The 19,702-nt window shown below is 42.7% G+C and overlaps 1 protein-coding gene and 1 pseudogene across 8 annotated transcripts in view; one reads left to right on the top strand and one right to left on the bottom strand.

Moving 5' to 3' along the window:
- Nucleotides 1-5,428: 5,428 nt before the first annotated feature.
- LOC149458360 (U2 spliceosomal RNA) lies at nt 5,429-5,661 on the bottom strand (annotated as a pseudogene).
- Nucleotides 5,662-6,351: 690 nt separating this feature from the next.
- Nucleotides 6,352-19,702, top strand: part of PRP4K (pre-mRNA processing factor kinase PRP4K) — a 50,888-nt gene continuing 37,537 nt past the window's right edge. For all 8 annotated transcript variants that reach the window (XR_016313451.1, XR_016313449.1, XR_016313450.1 and 5 more), the window contains exon 1: nt 6,352-6,453. Coding sequence is in view for 1 of the 8 variants with exons in the window: in XM_089682210.1 (XP_089538336.1) it covers nt 6,419-6,453 (35 nt within the window). In the remaining 7 variants the exon portion in view is untranslated. The remainder of the gene's footprint in view (nt 6,454-19,702) is intronic.

Below are 19,702 nucleotides of genomic sequence, written 5' to 3'. Positions count from 1 at the left end.
AAGCAACGCAAAGACAATGGTCGATCATAAACCATAAGGTGAATAATGGTGTGGTCAGACCATAGAAAATGAGGATGTAGTCGGGTAATCAAGAAAGAACTGTGAAACAAAGAAATAGTCAATACGGCTGTGAGACACATGAGCTGCTGAACAAAAACTATAATCTCGCTCTGAAGGATGTTGAACACGCCGAACGTCTACTAAGTGCAATACATGTAAACGTGACTTAATTTGAGTCTAAACTGTTGGGGAGAGAGAAGATTTACCCGCTGAGGTGTCCAGACCAGGGGAAAGAGCCACATAGAAGTCCCGCCAACAATAAAACATGGACCACCAAAAGTGGATAGCTCAGAAAGAACTGCCGTGAGGAAAAGACCCTGCTCTTGATTAGGAGAGTAAATGTTTGCCACTGTAAAGACAAAATCTTGGTGTTTCAGTTTGAGGAAAAGGTAGCGACCAGCCGGATCGATGAGGGAGTCCAGAACCTCTGAACTGAAAGAGTGATGGAAAGCCACCGACACCCCCCTAGACCTGGCCTGCAGGTTAGTACTATGATACTATTGAGTATAAAAGTGATTGCGAAGGACAGGTATACAATCCGCTCGAAAATGGGTCTCCTGGAGGAGCAAAATCTGTGATCTGTGTTTATGGAAATGGTAGAGCATCTGGCTCCGCTTCTCTGGAGTATTAAAGCCCCTGCAATTGACAGAGGAAAAATTTATAGGAATCATATTCGTCCGAGATAAAACAAAACAGGGAGAATATTTATCACCGACAACCTCACCGAGTCGCCCCCCGACTCCTGAGAAAAAAAGAAAAGAGGATAGTAAGAGGGGAAAAGAAAAGGAGGATAAATAAGGCACTAGAGGAAAGTAGATAGAAAGCCGAAGGAGGGAGGTCAAAAGAGAGCTGGAAGAAAGAGAAAGAAACTAATAGACATAAGGACTGTCTAAATAACATGTAGTGTGTCACATAAAATACACTGAAGGCCTACGTGGGGAACGTCAAAGGCGCATGTATCCGGTCCCGACCGAGGCCCCCCGCAGGGAAACATAAACCATGAGGGAGGTCACTCTAATGAAAGAACAACCCCCCCATCCTAAATGTGCGTAATAAACCCTCAAACAGATATGAAAACATGAGCCAACTCCCCCATCAAGTAAACGTAACCTGTAAACAAAAGGGAAACATCCCCCATAAAAAAAGGGGAGGGATCCTAGAGAGGGGAGGACCTGAGCTCTTGCGACCGCGGCCGGAGGCGCCTCGGGGAACACCTAGGCGGAACCCGGGAACCAACTCCAGGCCACAGCCGCAAGGCATAAATGAAAATGAGCACAAAGCAAATCATAATCACTAATTGTTGCAGTTTTAAGATCTCTATTTATTGCTTCATGATAAGTATCTTCTTTTCTGTCATCGGCAGATGAGCGGAAATCCAAAATGAACAAATATATTCTCTTTCGGAAATATATGCATCTTTTTTGCAATACTTTACATAAGTTTGCGTCAGTATGGTCTATCTGGATAGATATGATGTGCCCTTATATTACACTCTGTTGAGAATGTTGTACTTATCGTTCCTTGTGGGATATTTACTAGCTTGTTAAGTACCATAGGTGTATGGGTGATATATCCATCCAATAATGAAAATTAGCTTAGTGCTGTATATTGTTTTTTATTCATATATTTTTTTTCCTGTAATTTTAGTTTCGTTGACCTCAGTGACAGTTTGTCTCTATGTTGTTTTGTATTTGAAAAAAAAATTATTAAAATAAAATGTGAATAAAAAAAAAAAGCAAACAACGCACTAAACAGTGTGATATTTTCTAAGAACCTGTTGGGGTACCTGCACATGGTACTGGTGTTTAAAAGAAAAGTATGACTTTTTTTTTCCTATTCATACTTACCTAGGTGGATGCAGCATTGGTCCAATGTTACATCTGTCCCCCACTGGCTCTAAGTGTGAGAACTCAGCGATCACATAACCACTGAGTTCTCCTCTCCGCTCTCAGTCACCGCTGTCTGCTCTCTCCCCCCAGCGCTCACTGGCACAATGGGCTGTGGAGGGGGAGGGAGCAGCTGGCTCAGGCTCTCAGCGCATTGCTGAGAGGCTAAGCCTGGTGATGTTGCAGACCTTGGGGTGGATCCCGACTTTGAAGTCGGGATCTTTCCCCAGCCTTGACCAGCTGAGTGATGTCAGCTGACAGCGTACTTCAGTCCGCTGTCAGCTGAAAACGGGTCACAGGAGTGTAGAACACACTGCACTCCTGTGATTCATAGGAGAAGTACAGTCAAAAGTGCATTAAAGATTAATATTTCTGGACAAAATTTTGGAAGTTTATTTTGCATGTATTTGAGGGTACATGCATACTAGGGATGCAGCAATACCTATTTTTTACCGGCGAGTATGAATACCGATACTTGTACTTGCCAGTTCCAATTACCGATACCTTTGTGGTGCGATTTGAACCCATACAAAATGAATGGGATCAAACCGCACTGCAAAGAATAGCATGCGATCTGAACAGGAATGCCTGTCCAAATCACATGTGGTTTCTCTCTATGACAAGCCTGGGTTCACACAGGAGCAGTGCTGGAAACCGCATGTGATTCAGACAGGCATTGCACTGCATTCCTGTTCAAATTGCATGCTATTCTATTGTGCAAATGCTGGGCATCAGCACTGATATCAATACAGGTGCAACCCTAGTGCTTACACAAGTAAAATAAATTCTAACCTCTTCAAATTAACATTTTATGCATGTATTTGCATATACACATTCACGCTTAAAATACTGACTGGCAACTCAAATATCTACATTTTTTTTTACTTATCTACATGTAACATATGTTTATGCTCCTGTATGTACAGGCACATTTAAAACACTGGGTCTCATTTAGATCAGCTATAAAAAAAATGACTGTATACCTCAAAACCTCAGCATTTTGGCAGCAGTGTGCAAAAGGTTTACCAGCCCTCAGGACTACCTGCCTGGAGTTTGCATGTTCTCCCTGTGCTTGCATTTCCTCCCACACTCCAAAGACATGCTGGTAGATTAATTGGCTTCTGTCTAAATTGGCCCTAGTATGTGTATGTATGAATGTGAGTTAAGGACCTTAGATTACATGCTCCTAGAGGGTTAGGAATTGACGTGAATGTACAATATATGTAAAACACTTTTTTTTTAAGAATCCGCGGAGGCGAAAACAACAGAAACCCGTAAGTGAACAAAAAACATGCAAGTGCAACACAAACACAAAAAAGTGCACTTAGGGGTGTGCTTTAGTCCACCCCCCGAAGGGGTAGGACCTCTACCCTGATCCCCCGGGTTGCAAAGCTCCTGACAGGGACAAAGGTTTCCACATGGTCCACCTAGCCAAAAGGCCTGGCGGACCCCTTTCCTTGTGGCTAGCCATAGCCAACCACGAAGTACTAGGTCAGGGAGCTCTACCGAAGAAAGACTCCCCCAGGAACAGGGAAGGAAGGAACCTAATAGCCACGCATCCTCCCCCTAGCCTTCAGGGCAGGCCAGAAGACACACACCCTCCATCCTAGTGAGAAAAAAAACACACACATAAGTGAAAGGTGACAAAAAAGTGGGAGAGAAAATAAATAAATAAGTAGCTGTCCAATTGTGCACTGGCTAGGCCCTGAGGCCCATAGCAAAAAAAATGCCCTGGACTTAGCCAAAAGGCCTAGCCCTAAAAGGCGCATTGCAGAAAAAGTGTTCAGAACAGTGATCATGTGCACTTTTCACCCTTGGGATCCCACCCTGATGTGTTCCTAAAGCTGGCCATACACGTGTAGATTTTTGGACGAGAAAATTCTTTGAACATTCGGTGAATGGACGAATGTTGTTCGAAAATAGTCTTTTGCTTTTAACATTCAAATTTAAAATGAATGTAATTTCTGAACGATAACCATATACACTGGCAGAAAATTTGTTTGATCGAGAAAAGTTTTCCTTCCTGCCCCTTTGAATTTTCCCATCACTGCAGTCGAAAAGAAACATTGATTTGACCCCACTAATGATTAGAAAATCAAACAAATATTCTTGAAACAAAAATTCTTGAATGAAAATCTATATGTGTATGGCCAGCCTAAGTGCACCCGAGGGGACCACGTTCAGGGGGCACTGCTCTGCAGACTCTCTGCCTCCCCAGCCATACAAGGTAGACCCATTCATATCAGGAGGAACTGGGTCCCTCCAGTTTTCCCGGGGGAATTACTCCCGGGCCCCAACAGCCTGTGGGCGCCTTGGTTTCTCTTCCAGCAGGTACTGACCTTAACCCCTTCATGCCTAAGGGTAAAACAAATCTTAATGCCTAAGCACAATTTTGCAATGTTGACATGTGTTAGTAAAACCATCCATATCATCACAACTGCTTTGTACATCCAGGTGGATTAGACCTTGTTTTTTTCAGGACAAATTGGGCTTTCATTTCGTGGTAAATGGTAATGGATATCTCCTGATTTTTTTTTATTATCAAAGGAAAACTGGCCCATATTAGTAAAAAAAAAAAGATATATTTTTTAAATATAGCTGTGTGTTTCTTGTTACTACCATAACCTACCACCAAAGATCAACCCAAAATAAATTTTCCAGCTCTTGACAATCTCAGCAATACCATATATGTGTACGTTATTTGTTGTTTGTACCTGTAGTACAGCCCAGAAACAATAGTTTGCATTTTGTTTTTTGTTTGCCTATAACACACTGACACTAATACCAATTTGAAAGGGAAAAAAAAAATCCTGACCTTTAACCCTGACTCAAACACTTACCCTGGCACTGAACTCTGAGGAAGAAGGCACGTCCTTCGAAACGCGTCAGCTGTACTGAGTGGCTTCCTCCATGACGGGATTCGCATTGGCATCTTGCCTCTAAAGTCCCCTTGAGGACTTACATGCTTGTTTTTATTCACTGTTTGTGAGTACCATTCTTTTATTCAATAAATTTTTGGTTACTGAGGTAATGCGCAAGGTTGGTGCGCTTCTCTTTTGTTGTTCTCCTTCACAGTTTTGTTTGGGCTTCCCCAGCCTTGATGTGGAGCTGCATGACCTTGTCTATTCCGGTGGTCCCTTCCTTTTTGGAGTTTGATTCCATCTACTTACCACCGGCCTGGGTCCCGGAGCGAAGGAGATATTGCATTTGGTTCACTGAACTCGATCAAACCTTGATCTAGGTATTTTTTCTTTTATTTTTTAAAATTTATTTAACAAACATTTTTGTCCCCCTCTATGCCAGGAGTTAGAGAGATACAATGTATCACTCTCCTCCATTCATAGAGAGAGAGAGTAAAAAAAGGGGGTCGGGCTGTACAGTGACTGTGATAGTTAATCAGAGGCTATCACAGCAATCATGTGACCTGGAATCAGGAGTCCCGGGTCCTGATCGTTAGGACGGAACTCGGGGCTCTCAGTGACACTGCGGTCTTTGTGCTGGGAGCGCGCACTCCCAGCACAAAGATAGGTACACAAATACGAATCCCCACGGAAAAAAGCCCAGTTCTGTGAGGCCACATATTTGTGTTACGTCGGCATCAAGGGGTTATGAGCCCCAATCATACCAGCAGGACTACTATACAGTCAGCACCCCTACTGGACACTGATAAGAACAGATACTATACTTGATCTGAGCCAAAAGGCCAAGCAGCAACATATGTAAACACTGGGCAGCACAATGGCTAAATGGTTAGCACTTCCACCTGGCAGTACTATGGTTGTTGGTTCGAATCCCAACCCCAGCACCACCTGCCTGGAGTTTGCATGTTCTCCCTGTGCGGGTTTCCTCCCATACTCTAAAGACATGCTGGTAGGTGAATTGGCTCCTGTCTAAATTGGTCCTAATACGTGTATGTTTGAATGTGAGTTAGGGGCCTTAGATTGTGCGCCCCTTGAGGGTTAGGGACTGATGTGAATGTACAATATATATGTAAAGCGCTGAGTAAATTGATGGCACTATATAAGTACATGAAATAAATATATTGATGGCACCATAGCAGCACCTGTAATAAATAACAGCAAGCACGCCAGTGACCACACATTATACAGAGTATAATGCACACTGATGGTGTGAATGGGCCTTTTACAAATTCCCATTCTATTCAAAATCTAAAAGAACTGAAAAGTTAGGCTCCAGATGCATGTAAGGCCTGGCCTGCCTGGACTCCAGGACTGTACACGAGGTAAGTACATGCCAACCTCGGAGCTCCATAGCCATGAATGATAACGGTTATTATGTAAATCTGCACCTAGGCTTCCAAAACATTTGTCACGTAAATAACTAAAAAAAAAAAGCGCCAGTCAGTGCCAACCACAGGAGGAAGTTGTATGAGGAGAGCGGAAGTGACGCATGGCCGCCTCTTCCGCTCCCGTAACCTCGCCTCCTCCGAAGCTGGGAACTCGGAGAGGAAAATGGCCGCTGTGGATTCAGAGCTGCGCGAGCCAGAGTAAGAGCCGGGGGAGCGGGAACGGTGCGGGGGGCTGGAGTGTTCGGTGCGGCCCGTGCTCTCCGTCCTCCATATTGTGGATGGCAGTAGCTGTGTAGCCGTGGACGGGGAGGAGAGTGCAGGGGGCTCTACAGTTCACCTTCCCAGCTCTCCTGTACACGAGGGGGCGGCACACCGTATACAGGCGTCCCTCTATACATGACCTGACCCCGGACAGAGCTGGGAGGGGCTCAGTAGTGCCTACACCTGTCAATGGTGTCCCAGGTGGGGACTGTCACGTGGTCCTAGGGGAGCCCAGAGTACATGAGCTCTACATGGAAGTCAGCTTCTCTGCCTGCTCAGAACACATGTAAACAAGGCAGATCCCGGGGTAGGGAGGGGGCATTGTACATACATCTCCAGGAGGAGCATGGAGCTGCCAGGGAGAGATCACACACATGTATGTAATCATGGAGTGCCCACACAACAATATGGACACCGTATGTGTGGCTCTAGAGGACAGATCTGATGCCAGAACAATGCAACACATGTACAAGAATAGAAGTCAGGGCTGAATGTGATCATCTCCGGCAATATGATGTCATCCTACTGCTGTAACATTCGTGCCTCCTGATTGGCTGATGTGGACTTCTTCAGCCGACACATTTCTATGTATCTTATTCCATCCTTTCTCCCTTCTTATAGGTTTGCTGGTTCAGCAGCTTCATGCCTAATAGTGGGGAGCTTGGTGAACAGTTGCTTCTTAAAGCAGAACTTTACCCATAACAACTTGATAAAGAATGTCCTTGAGCAAGGAGAATACATTCCACGTGAATAATTATACTACCAATGAGTGTGTGTTGAACTTGCCTCCAGCATTGCTCCTGTTTCTTCTTGCTGGAGGCTGCCCTTTTGCTGAAGCCCAGAACAGCAGTAAGTTCTGGTAAAGGGATGGACACTGTTCAACCGACCCCCAGGAGTCCAATGTTGAGGAATGGTCTCAGCTGCCGTTCTTTCCACGCCCACTGATGCATTTTGGCCCGCCCAACGGGGGGCGAGTTCACCTCTGTGACCAAGTCCTGGTGGGGGGCGGGGTGAAACTTATCAGAGGGCGTGACCAGAACGGCGGCTGAGGCCATTCCTTAACATTGGACTCCTGGGTCGGTTGAGCAGCGTCCATCCCTTCACTTGCATTGGCTGACACTGGAATCGCTCGGACTCATGTTCCCCTCTTCTCACTTGCTGGTGGGGTGATCTTTTTACTTCCACAGCTTGGAGTGGCGCCATAAGGTATAATTTTCACACAGCGGTAAGTGCTGGTTCACATATATGTGATTTGAACCACATCCAATCTGCATGACATGTGAAATAACATTGCTTACTATGGTGCCTGTTCACATATGTTCTGTGCACTGGAGGTACAGATTGTAAATAGTCCTGTCTGATTTCTGAGCAGTGTGGTCCGGTTCAGGTGTGGATTGCAGGCTATTGACTACTATGGGAACCATTTCTAAACTGCACATATGTGAACAGGATAAAATCCTGACCTAATCCTGTCCTGAACCTGATGTAAACCTGACTTGAACAACTACTGTGAAACCTGAGCTTCAGTCTGCACCGCACATGTGTGAACAGGATAAAATCCTGACCTAATCCTGTCCTGAACCCGATGTAAACCTGACTTGAACAACTACTGTGAAACCTGAGCTTCAGTCCGCACCACACATGTGTGAATCAGCTCTAAGGCTTCCTTCGCAGCATGCGTGTAGAAAAACTGATGGAAACTGACGCACAGGTTTCAGTTGCAGAGACATCAGTTTTCATGCGCGCTGCAATAAGTTTTACACACGTTACATATTTCTGTGCAGAAAAAAATCTGCATGTGATACTAGTGTTGTGGTGTGAACAGGGCACATAGAGAACAACTGATTTTGTTGTGCCCTTACAGAACACGTGAAGAAAAACTGACGTCTCTGCACCATGGTGTGAACGGCTCCTAAATCATAAAGTGGAACTAAACCCATTGATTTAATGCTTTCAAAAACAGTTACATTCCTGGAATTCTGAATGTCACATTTGCTTGTGTCTTCTATCAAACCGTCAAACCTTCAAATGTCTGGTGGAATCATAACTGATCACATTTGCAGCACCTTGGCAGTTACAGATCAAACAGAAGCACCTTTCTTGGCTGTAAGGGCTCGTTCACACAATAGTGCAGAGATGTCAGTTTTTCAGCACGTGTTCTGCAAGGGCACAGCGAAATCAGTTGTTCTGTATATGCTCTGTTCACACCACAACACTAGTATCACGTGCAGATTTGTTTTTTCTCTGCAGGAATCTGAAGCGTGTATAAAACTCATTAAAACACGCATGAATACTGATGTCTGCAAGTGAATTGTGCATGTCAGTTTCCATACGTTTTCATGCACATACGGTATGAATGAGCCCTATAGGATAGGAGGGTTTGATTCCGCTGTAAGCAGATCGGCCTCTACACCTTCGGCAGTACCTAAGAATGGAGAGCAAATGAGCATGTGCAGAGCAGGGTGAGACAGTGTATTACTGGTATGGACACTTAGTTTTAATGTTTTACATAGCTATACTTGTAAAAGGTGCCAGCCTGAAGTGGTCTAGCAGGACTTATTTTTCTGACTAAAGTTCCACTTTAAGCACTTGACCTCTGGAAGGTTTTACCCCCACTGTGGCCAGGGTATTTTTACTATTCAGCACTGCACTACTTTACTAGCAGTTTCTGAGTCATGCAACACTGCACCCTAATGAAATTTATATAATTTATTTTACACGAATAGAGCTTTCTTTTGGTGGTTTTTGATCACTACTGGGGTTTTTTTATATTTTATTATATAAGCAAGGAACATTTTGGAAAATATATCCAATAAAATAAAATTTCTTAATAAATTTAGGCCATTCTACTACGTCTTTGTTAAAAAAAAAAAAAAAAAATCCCAATAACTGTATTAAATTGGTTTATGTGAAAGTTACAAATGATGGTATATATACTGGAATTTACGTAGCTATAGGCAGTGATGACTTATGGTGTGGGACAGTCTGGCGCTAACTGACACTGACATTGCTAGTGACAATAGTACAGTGATAATACTGTACTAATGACACTGGCTGGGAAAGGGTTAACTGTGTGCCTAGCAAGTGTAATGTGTGCTGCTTTTTCTCCTTGCTTTTCATGGAGAAGAAACAGCCGTGTGTTTGTAACTAGGGATGTACTGACATTTCGGCAACCGAAACATATCAGCAGAAAATAGCCCTATTGGCTATTACAGTGAGGAACAGAAGTATTTGAACACCCTGCGATTTTGCAAGTTCTCCCACTTAGAAATCATGGAGGGGTCTGAAATTCACATTGTAGGTACATTCCCACTCTGAGACAGAATTTAAAAAAGAATTCAGGAAATCACATTGTATGATTTTTAAAGAATTTATTTGTCTTGCACTACTGAACATAAGTATTTGAACACCTGAGAAAATCAGTGTTAATATTTGGTACAGAAGCATTTGTTTGCAATTACAGAGGTCAAACGTTTCCTGTAGTTCTTGACCAGGTTTGCACACACTGCAACAGGGATTTTGGCCCGCTCCTCCACATAGATCTCCTCTAGATCTGTTAGGTTTCGGGGCTGTCGCTGAGCAACACGGAGTTTCAGCTCCCTCCAAAGATGTTCTATTGGATTTAGGTCTGGAGACTGGCTAGGCCACTCCAGAACCTTGATATGCTTCTTACGGAGCCACTCCTTGGTTAACATGGCTGTGTGCTTCGGGTCGTTGTCATGTTGGAAGACCCAGCCACGACCCATCTTCAATGCTCTGACTGAGGGAAGGAGGTTGTTGCTCAAAATCTCACAATAAATGGCCCCATTCATCCTCTCCTTAATACAGTGCAGTCGTCCTGTCCCCTTCGCAGAAAAGCAACCCCAAAGCATGATGTTACCACCCCCATGCTTCACAGTAGGGATGGTGTTCTTGGGATGCAACTCATCCTTCTTTTTCCTCCAAACACGACGAGTGAAGTTTAGACCAAAAGGTTCTACTTTGGTCTCATCTGATCACATGACTTTCTCCCATGCCTCCTCTGGATCATCCAGATGGTCATTGGCAAACTTCAGACAGGCCTGGATATGTGATGACTTGAGCAGGGGAACCTTCCGTGCAATGCCTGATTTGAAACCATAACGGCATAGTGTTCTACCAACAGTGACCTTTGAAACTGTGGTCCCAGCTCTCTTCATGTCATTGACCAGCTCCTCCCTTGTAGTTCTGGGCTGATTCCTCACCTTTCTTATCATCAGTGATACCCCACGAGGTGAGATCTTGCATGGAGCCCCAGTCCGGGGGAAACTGACAGTCGTCTTTAGCCTCTTCCATTTTCTAACAATTGCTCCAACAGTTGATCTATTTTCACCAAGCTGCTTGGCAATTGCCCCGTAGCCCTTTCCAGCCTTGTGGAGGTCCACAATTTTGTCTCTGGTGTCCTTTGACAGCTCTTTGGTCTTGCCCATGGTAGTAGTTGGCGTCTGACTGACTGTGGGGTGGACAGGTGTCTTTAAAGAGCTCAGACAGGTGCTACAAAGTTAGATTGAGTGGAGTAGAGGTGGACTTTTTAAAGGCACAGTAACAGGTCTTTGAGAACCATAATTCTTGCTGTTTCTTAGGTGTTCAAATACTTATGTTCAGCAGTGCAAGACAAATAAATTCTTTAAAAATCATACAATGTGATTTCCTGAATTTTTTCTTCTTTCTTTTGTCTCTGAGTGGGAATGCACCTACAGTGTGAATTTCAGACCCCTCCATGATTTCTAAGTGGGAGAACTTGCAAAATCACAGGGTGTTCAAATACTTCTGTTCCTCACTGTATATCTGCTGATAGGAAAAATGTAGCCGGTACAGGGGACTGCGTGTACTGCAGATGTGATGGGGGCAGCGGAGAAAGGCAGGAGAAGAGGAGTGTTTACAGTGACTGGCTGTCACTTTGTCAGTGCCAGTTTTAAATGTAATTACTGGCTTTTTTTTTTTTTTTCTTCACTATAGCTCAGAGAATCAGCTGTCACTTTCCCCCTAGCTAAAAGAAACAAAGTTTCCTTTTAGTTTCTTTCACGGGTTAAAGGAAACAAAGTTTCCGGGAAAGTGACAGTTACTTCTGTGAGCTATAGTGAAGGAAAAAAAAAGCCGGCAATTGCATTTAAAAATCAACACCGACATACAGTGACAGCCAGTGAAGGAGCCTCTCTGTATACACTGCTTCTCTCCCCACCCCTTCCCCCCTAGAAAGAGGACCTGTCACTCCTATGCTATCACATAGGGGATTATTGGTCCCCTATGTGATAGCAATAAAATCATAAGTTAAAAAAATAAATGAAAATATACATGAAAGTAGAAAAAAAAAAAGGAAGAAAATTGGAACCTCCCCACCCCCACATACTCGTTTCGGCACCAGAATTTTCATTTCTGTGCATCACTGTTTGTAACACACAGAACTCTGTGCTGTGATTGACCACAGCTGATCAGCAGGCTTCAGCCAAAATTATTGGCTGAAATCTTTTGACAAATTTGTGGTATGTCAAATCACAGAATCGGTGAGCAGGGGACACGCATGCATGAACACCCGGAAACCGAGAAGTTCACTGCGACATACGGGTACGTCGTCATGCCTGGCTGTGTTGCCTGCTTGCAGTCAATGTACTGTGGGGGCAGCAAGTGGTTAAAGTCATAAACCTCAGACGCGACCTTTTAGTGGTATTTGATCACCTTTGCAGTTTTTACTTTATGTATGACAGGTACTTATATAGCGCTGTCAATTTATACACTGCGTTACATGTATATTGTACATTCTCATCAGTCCCTAACCCTCAAGGGGCGTACAATCTAAGGTCTCTAACTCGCATTCATACATACACATACTAGGGCCAATTTAGACAGGAGCCAGTGAACCTACCAGCATGACTTTGGAGTGAGGGAGAAAACTGGAGTACCCGGAGGAAACCCACGCAGGCACAGGGAGAACATGCAGACTCCAGGCAACCCTAGTACTGCCAGGTGGAAGTGCTAAACATTTAGCCACTTTGAGTTGTAAACAAAAAAAGACATAATTTTGGAAAAAAAAAAACTTTTTATTTTCTACTATAAAACATTTCAAATAAAATGTTTTAAAAACAAATCTCTTCATAATCTTAGGCCAAAATGTATTCTACATATTATTGGTAAAAAAAAAAAATCCCGATAAGTATATATTGATTAGTTTGCGAAAAAGTTATAGCATCTACAAACTATGAGACATATACTGGAATTTTTTAAATTTATTTTTCTTACTAGAAATGGCAGCGATCAGCGACTTATAGCGGGACTGCAATTGTGCAGCAGACATTTTTACACTAACTGACACTTTGTGGGAACCAATGACACTAATACAGTGATGAGTGCTAAAAATATACACTGATCACTGTGCTAATTACACAATGCTTGGGAAGGGGTTAACATCTAGGGAAATCAAAGGGTTAAATGCGTGCCTAGCTATATGCTTGATGTACACTAGGTGGTGCCTAGTATACCTTAAAATGTTACTAAACCCACAAAAATAAAATCAGTCTGTATATGCAGTAAAGCATGCTTGTTATAATCACTGTGGAACCTAAGGGCTTAATCCTCTGCATTGTGTAAAAAGGCTGTTTGATTCCGTCTTCTCTGATCCTCCCCCTCCACTGTCCCCAATTCGTCTGCTGATAGTACAGAGCCCTAGGAGAGACATGCTCAGTTTGGTGTGTATTGCTAGAGAGTTGTTTTGTTGTTTTTTTTTTGGGGGGGGGGGGAGTGTGCATGTGATTGGCACAGGGTCAATCAGTACTGTCCAGACAGAGGCTAAGGGGTCATGCCAAGCACTTGTTAAAAAATTCCTACAAGTTCTAACAAGTGCTTGGCTAGACACTGATAGAAGTCACAAGATTGCTCTAACTGCTAATGAGGAAAGATATTTAGTAGTTTATATTTACTAAAATAATTGCATTTCCATGCTCTGTGTACTGTGGGAGACCAGATATAGTGAATGCAGGGTCCTGGGTTTAGTAACACTTCGGGCTCCTTTCACACTGAACTGAGCGTTTTTCAGGTGTTTTTTTCAGGCATTTTGTGAGCTGATTTTTTTTTTTTTTTTTTAAGGTTTGGTAATATCATAGGCATTTTTTCAAGCATTTTTCTTTTAGGCATTTTTGCAGTAGCAAATAGAAATAGCTGCTGTTTGAGATGAAAATGCTTAAAAAAAAAACACTCATTCTCACTGTTCAGGCGTTTTCTGTTCAAGTCTATGGGGACAAAACACTCAGATGAAAGAAATGTCAAATTCTCCTTCTAGCACATACAGGAGAAATGAATATCTTTATACAAACATTTTATGGCAGCAGCTCTACTGAAATAGCTGGTTCCTCCCATCAGTAGCAAAAAATATTGCTAACAATTCTGTGAGTGCTTGCCCATTCTCATCACATGCTTGTCTACAGCCATATTGACATAAAAGTAGCCTTTCTTTATTTACATTTCTAAAACATTGTATCAAATTGCAACATCTGAACAAGTACAATAGGATTTCATTGACACTGGCCATTTTTAGGCTGGATTCATACCTCACCGCATCCCTGTGCAAATCACGTGAATTCTGTGCGGTGCGATTTGAGCCATACATTTTGGATCGCTCAAATTGCACCGCACAAAGGTGCAGGACCCTTTTTTTGGTCCGCACTAGAATCGGATCGCATGGGTATTCACACTTATGCGATCCGATTCTGCACATCGCACCGCGTTTTGCTGACCGATTTCGAGGTGGTGTTAACATTCACACCCGCAGCAGTTCGCATGAACGAGGTGCGATTGTGATGTGGTGCGGAATTCGCACAGAAAACTCTGAAAATTTTGCACTGCATCAGTGTGTACCCAGGCTCACAGTTGCTATTTTTGGCTATTGGCGGTTTTTTTTATACAGTCAGTAAACCCCCCAAAACACCGCTAAATGCTAATGCAAAAACACTGAAAAACCTCACGGTATTAAACGTCCAGTGTGCATGGAGCCTAAAATAAATTATATATATATATAAAAATAAAATATTTTTTGCTCAAAAGTCCACAAATGCAGGTTTACGGAGGTTTACCGTGTTTTGCCGCGTTTTTCAGCGTTAGAGCGTTTTTGTTTTTTTTTGCTCAAACGTACAAAAACACCAGTTTGACGCGTTTCACTGCTTTTTTCAGCATTGGTGCGTTTTTACAGCTAAAAAACTCCTCTAGAAGCCCACTAGTTCTGGGGGTTTTTTCCTGCCAAAAAACACTGATTACAGCCTATGCGTGCATGGACACATAGGATAACATGCTGGGGGGTTTACTGGCTGTAGAAAAAAACCGTCAAAAGCCACAAACAGCTGCTGTAAAAACGTCAAGTGTGCATGAGGACTGTGCCCTGTTCCTGTTTGATTTGGGATCAGGGTTCTGATGTAGCAACTCTGCTAACGCCTGGCGTGTCTCCTGGGCTTGAAAGTCCCACATTGAACATCAGTTCATATGCAGAATATCTGTTTTAGGTGTGCATAAATAAAGTTGTCAAGTAGATGGCTACAGTGCGGTTGTCCAGTTCTGGGAGGGCGATGATTGGTGCCCATCAGTGCAGCAGCAGCAGTGCCCACAAGTGCCACCTCATCAGTGCTGCCTATCCATGCCACCTCATCAGTGCCCATCAGTGCTGCCTAACAGTGTAGCACATCAACGCACATCAGTGAAGGAGAAAAATTACCTGTTTGCAAAATTTTATAATAGAAACCAAGAAAAACTTTTTTTTTTTTTTAAACTTTTTTGCTCTTTTTGTTTATAGTGCAAAAAATAAAACACAAAGTGGTGATTAAACACCACCAAAAGAAAGCTCTATTTGTTTGAATAGAAATTTCATATGGGTACAGTGTTGCATGATCGCGCAATTAACAAGCAAAGTGCAACAGCGCTGAAAATTGACCTGAGAACGAAGGGGGTAAAAGTGTACGGTAGGCAAAAAAATAGACCTATCGCCTGTAGCTACCATAAAGGCTTTATATTCACTATTTTCACTAGAGTTTCACTACTGTGCACCAGGTTCTGCGCTGCCATCTTCCTCCCTGAAAGTATTGGGAGCTGGTTGTCTCTGGTTCTTGCATCTGCTCCCCTGATGATATGGTGAATGTGGTGTAGATTACTCCTGAAGGCTGCATGTAGCTGGGGGACATCATTCTTGCCTAGGGTGACAAATAAATAAATAAATAAATATGCAATTGTGTGAAAGGAGGGAGTAGGAGTAAAGTGATGAAAAGTGGGTCAGGAGAGTAAGGGCCCGCTTTAAATCGTAGAGAAGTGTTAAAAGCCCTGTTGGTTAATTTTGCTGTGTCTTGAAGGCTAAATAGGAATCGAGAGGAATTCTCTATAAAGGGGGGTTTCCCTTTTAGACAATTGTCGCCTGAACAGGCATCCACATTTTTAGTTTTACACTGGAAGCTGGCCGGTTCAGCAGGGACCAGCTGAATTTCTTTTTTTTTTTTTTTCCCAAGAAATTTTTTATTGAGATATGAAAGGCATAACAAGTCATAAACAAATACGGATCGCAGTCCGCGCAAGTCTTTAAGCATGTTCTCCCGTAACGCAGACGGGATCAGGACATATAAGTAAATCGTAGCTCAACCTGAAATACAGTCCTAAGGGGAAGGCATAGTATATACCCATAGCAATGATGTTAGCAGTATGTAATTTATAGAAATACGGGGTACAATAGTCCTTGTGTAGGGAGATCTAAAGAAACAGGACAGTGAGGTATATAACAATAGTCGTGTCAACTCAAGGCATATATGTCTTAGGATTCCGTACCTGAACATTATAGATTAGATTTGAGGAGTATTGTTACACCTGTGTGTCTGTAAGTACTCTGTACCTTATGAAAAATATAGTTAGTTAGAATATGGTAAAGAGGTGAAAGAGAGAGAAAGAAGAGATGGGAATGAGACGAGCAAGGGAATGGAGGAAGAGTATGAGGAAAAATATCATAGTGGGGCGAGGAGGGACGTAGGGGACGAATACAGAGGGAGAGAGAGAGAGAGAGAGAGGGGGAGAGAGGAAAAAAAAAAAAAAAAAAAAAAGAAGGGGGGGGGGGGGGAGGTGAATGGGGGAAGGATGAGGTATATAACTAAATAGGCACAACCAAACCAGTCATATCAGTTAGCAGCTTCCAGGCTGAGACAGATTCAATCTTTACTTAGAAATACAATTTCGTTAAAGTCCCGTAATGGAACTATTCCTGAGGTGAACGTTCTAGGGGTTTCCGTGTCACCAAATCTCCTCTCGCTCATTCCTTCATTAGACAATGATAAGTATCGGTAGTTTGGAAATAATTCCAACACGCCCAAGTCTTCCTGAATCTCTCGGGGTGTTCTTTTGCCACTGAAATCAGCTCCTCCATCTCTGCGATCCTGATGATCCTAAGAATCCACTCTCGCACGGTGGGAACGTATTCCGATCGCCAATGGACCGGAATACACTGTAGCTGAATTTCTATCCATCTATGGCCATTCCAGCTAGAGAGGAGTTAGTCTAATGTTGGAAATTTTGCACTCGGTCAGCACATGCAGCCAATGGGCAGCAGAGCTGGTCAGTGTATTTTGACAGAATAGCGCAGCGGGGAGAATTCTTTCTTCCTTTCATTTTGAATGTGTGGATGATAATCTATCTTTGGCCAGTTTTACAATCTACATTTGTTCTAGTAGAAATTCAATGGTCAATAGAGCAAATAGGAAGGATGCCTTTACTTAGTAGCGACACAGGCAGTAAAAAAAAACTTGACAGACGTATGCAAGCTGGAAAAAAAAAGTTTGGCTTCATATTAGCTATAATATTGTGAGGTTTATAATTTTCAAATTTGTGGGCAGCACAGTGGCTAAATGGTTAGCACTTCCACCTGGCAGTACTAGGGTCGTTGGCTCGAATCCCAGCCACGGCACCTCCTGCCTGGAGTTTGCATGTTCTCCCTGTGCCTGCGTGGGTATATATATATATATATATTTTTTTTTTTTTCAAAATTGTCTGTCTTTTTTTGTTTATAATGCAAAGTGGCTAAATGGTTAGCACTTCCACCTGGCAGTACTAGGGTTGCCTGGAGTTTGCATGTTCTCCCTGTGCCTGCGTGGGTTTTCTCCGGGTACTCCGGTTTCCTCCCACACTCCAAAGACATGCTGGTAGGTGAATTGGATTCTGTCTAAATTGGCCCTTGTATATGAATGTGAGTTAGGGACCTTAGATTGTACGCCCCTTGAGGGTTAGGGACTGATGTGAATGTACAATATATATGTAAAGCGCTGCGTAAATTGATGGTGCTATATAAGTACCTGAAATAAATAAATACATTTCACAAAGCATTTCTTTACAAAATGGCTTTTTGGATCAACTACAATCTTAGTGTAGTCTGAAATACTACATCCTTATAATTATTTTATGTGCAATGAGCCTAACATGCAGTTCATCAAACCTGCCCCCCCCCCCCCAACATAATTATGGCAACTGCACTGTTTACATCTGACAGCTTCCTCTTTATCTAGGGGGAAGTCATAGTAATTGATCAGAAGGCTCCAGCTCAGTTGATTGATTTTTCTTCTGAAAACAACTGACCAGAGAATGACTTGTAACATTGCAGAGTTCTCATTGATGTGTTTTTTTTTTTTTCCTGATCATTGCAAGTGTTGTTTTTGAACAGTCACCTGGCTGATCCTAAAAAAATGTATCCATCTTTGGCCAGCTTTCCACTCCACGTTTGTTCTAGTAGAAACAATGGTCAATAGGGCAAATAGGGAAGGTGAATTTATTAGTAGCGACACAGGCAGTAAAAAAAAAATACTTTGTTTCTGGACACTGGAAACTGTTTTGTAAATCGATTTGGCTATTGGGCGGTGGAAGGCTACCCAAAGATAGAGGGCAGCCCTATGTGAAGAGAAGGGGGAGGACACTACAGTCACCTGCTCATCAGTCTAAATATGAGCAGGTGGCTGAAGTCCTGATATGACAGACTTTTTTTTAACCATTCACTTCCAGCAGTCTGTTCTTTGTGAAACTTGCCTGACAGAGCTTGAAAACACTATATCTTACTTAGTAGAAAGCTATGCCTGTGTGCTGTTCTACCCTCTTTCCCCCTAATCTTATCAGTAAGTAATTATGCAACCTGGTTGATAACCCTTTCACTGCCAGACCAATTTCTTGTATTTTTTTTTATCACATTTAAAAAATTTTTAGTTCTGAAGATTGGGGGTAAAAAAAACACTTTATGTATTTTCTGAAAGCAGAAACCCTAGAGAATAAAATAGTGGTAGTTAAAATTTTTTATGTTACACAATATTAGCGAAAAGGTCTAGGAAACACCAAATTTCAGTAAAAAGTACACTAAAGTTAATTCTAGGGTACACAAACACATTAAATTACCCATTTTTTTGTAAAATATAAAAGATGAGTTATCCAACATGTCAAGGCTTAAAATTGCATGCATCTGTGAAATGGCTACAAACTTCAGTACCCCATATTTTTCATAGGCAATGCTATAAAAGTTTCCTATAGGTCATCTGTTTAGCAGGGACAGAACGTCCCCTATGTGATGATTTTTTTTTTTTTGTGACAGGTTCTCTTTAGTGAGACATCCAGTGGTCTAAAGGTGACCTGATGTCTCACCTGTCCTTTAAATAATTTAATGTAGTACAGATCGCACTGCATTACATTCTTTCATTGCCAAACACACTGGGGGACAGTGACATGAGGATCTTGAAGTGATGTTGCTTCTAGGTCAGAAAGAAGAAGTGGAGGAGAGTGGACACATGTCCCATGCCAGTCCCAAGTGCGTCGATGGGCACATGCAGCTGGGGGGAGTGATGTTGTATGCAATCGGGCGGCTGCACAGCCACTATCTGACAGTCAGGAGTCAGCTTGTCAGGTCTATACATGGGGTGTGTGTAAGTCCTCATGCACACTGGATGTTTTTACAGCGGCTGTTTTTGGCCTTTGATGTTTTTTTCTACAGCCAGTAAACTCCCAGCATGTTATCCTATGTGTCCATGCACACATAGACTGTAATCAGCATTTTTTTTTGGCAGGGGCGATTTCTGGGTGAAAAAACCCCCCAGAACTAGTGGGTTTCTATAGGAGTTTTGTAGCTGTGAAACGCACTAACGCTGAAAAAACGCAGTGAAACGCGTCAAACTTTGTACGTTTTTGG

This window comes from Staurois parvus, unplaced genomic scaffold (genome assembly GCF_062004578.1).
Source record: "Staurois parvus isolate SC_StPar_1 unplaced genomic scaffold, SC_StPar_1.0 ptg000287l, whole genome shotgun sequence".
NCBI lineage: Eukaryota > Metazoa > Chordata > Amphibia > Anura > Ranidae > Staurois > Staurois parvus.
The sequence above is the reverse complement of the archived record's forward strand: the minus strand, read 5'-3'. Positions and strand labels throughout refer to the sequence as shown.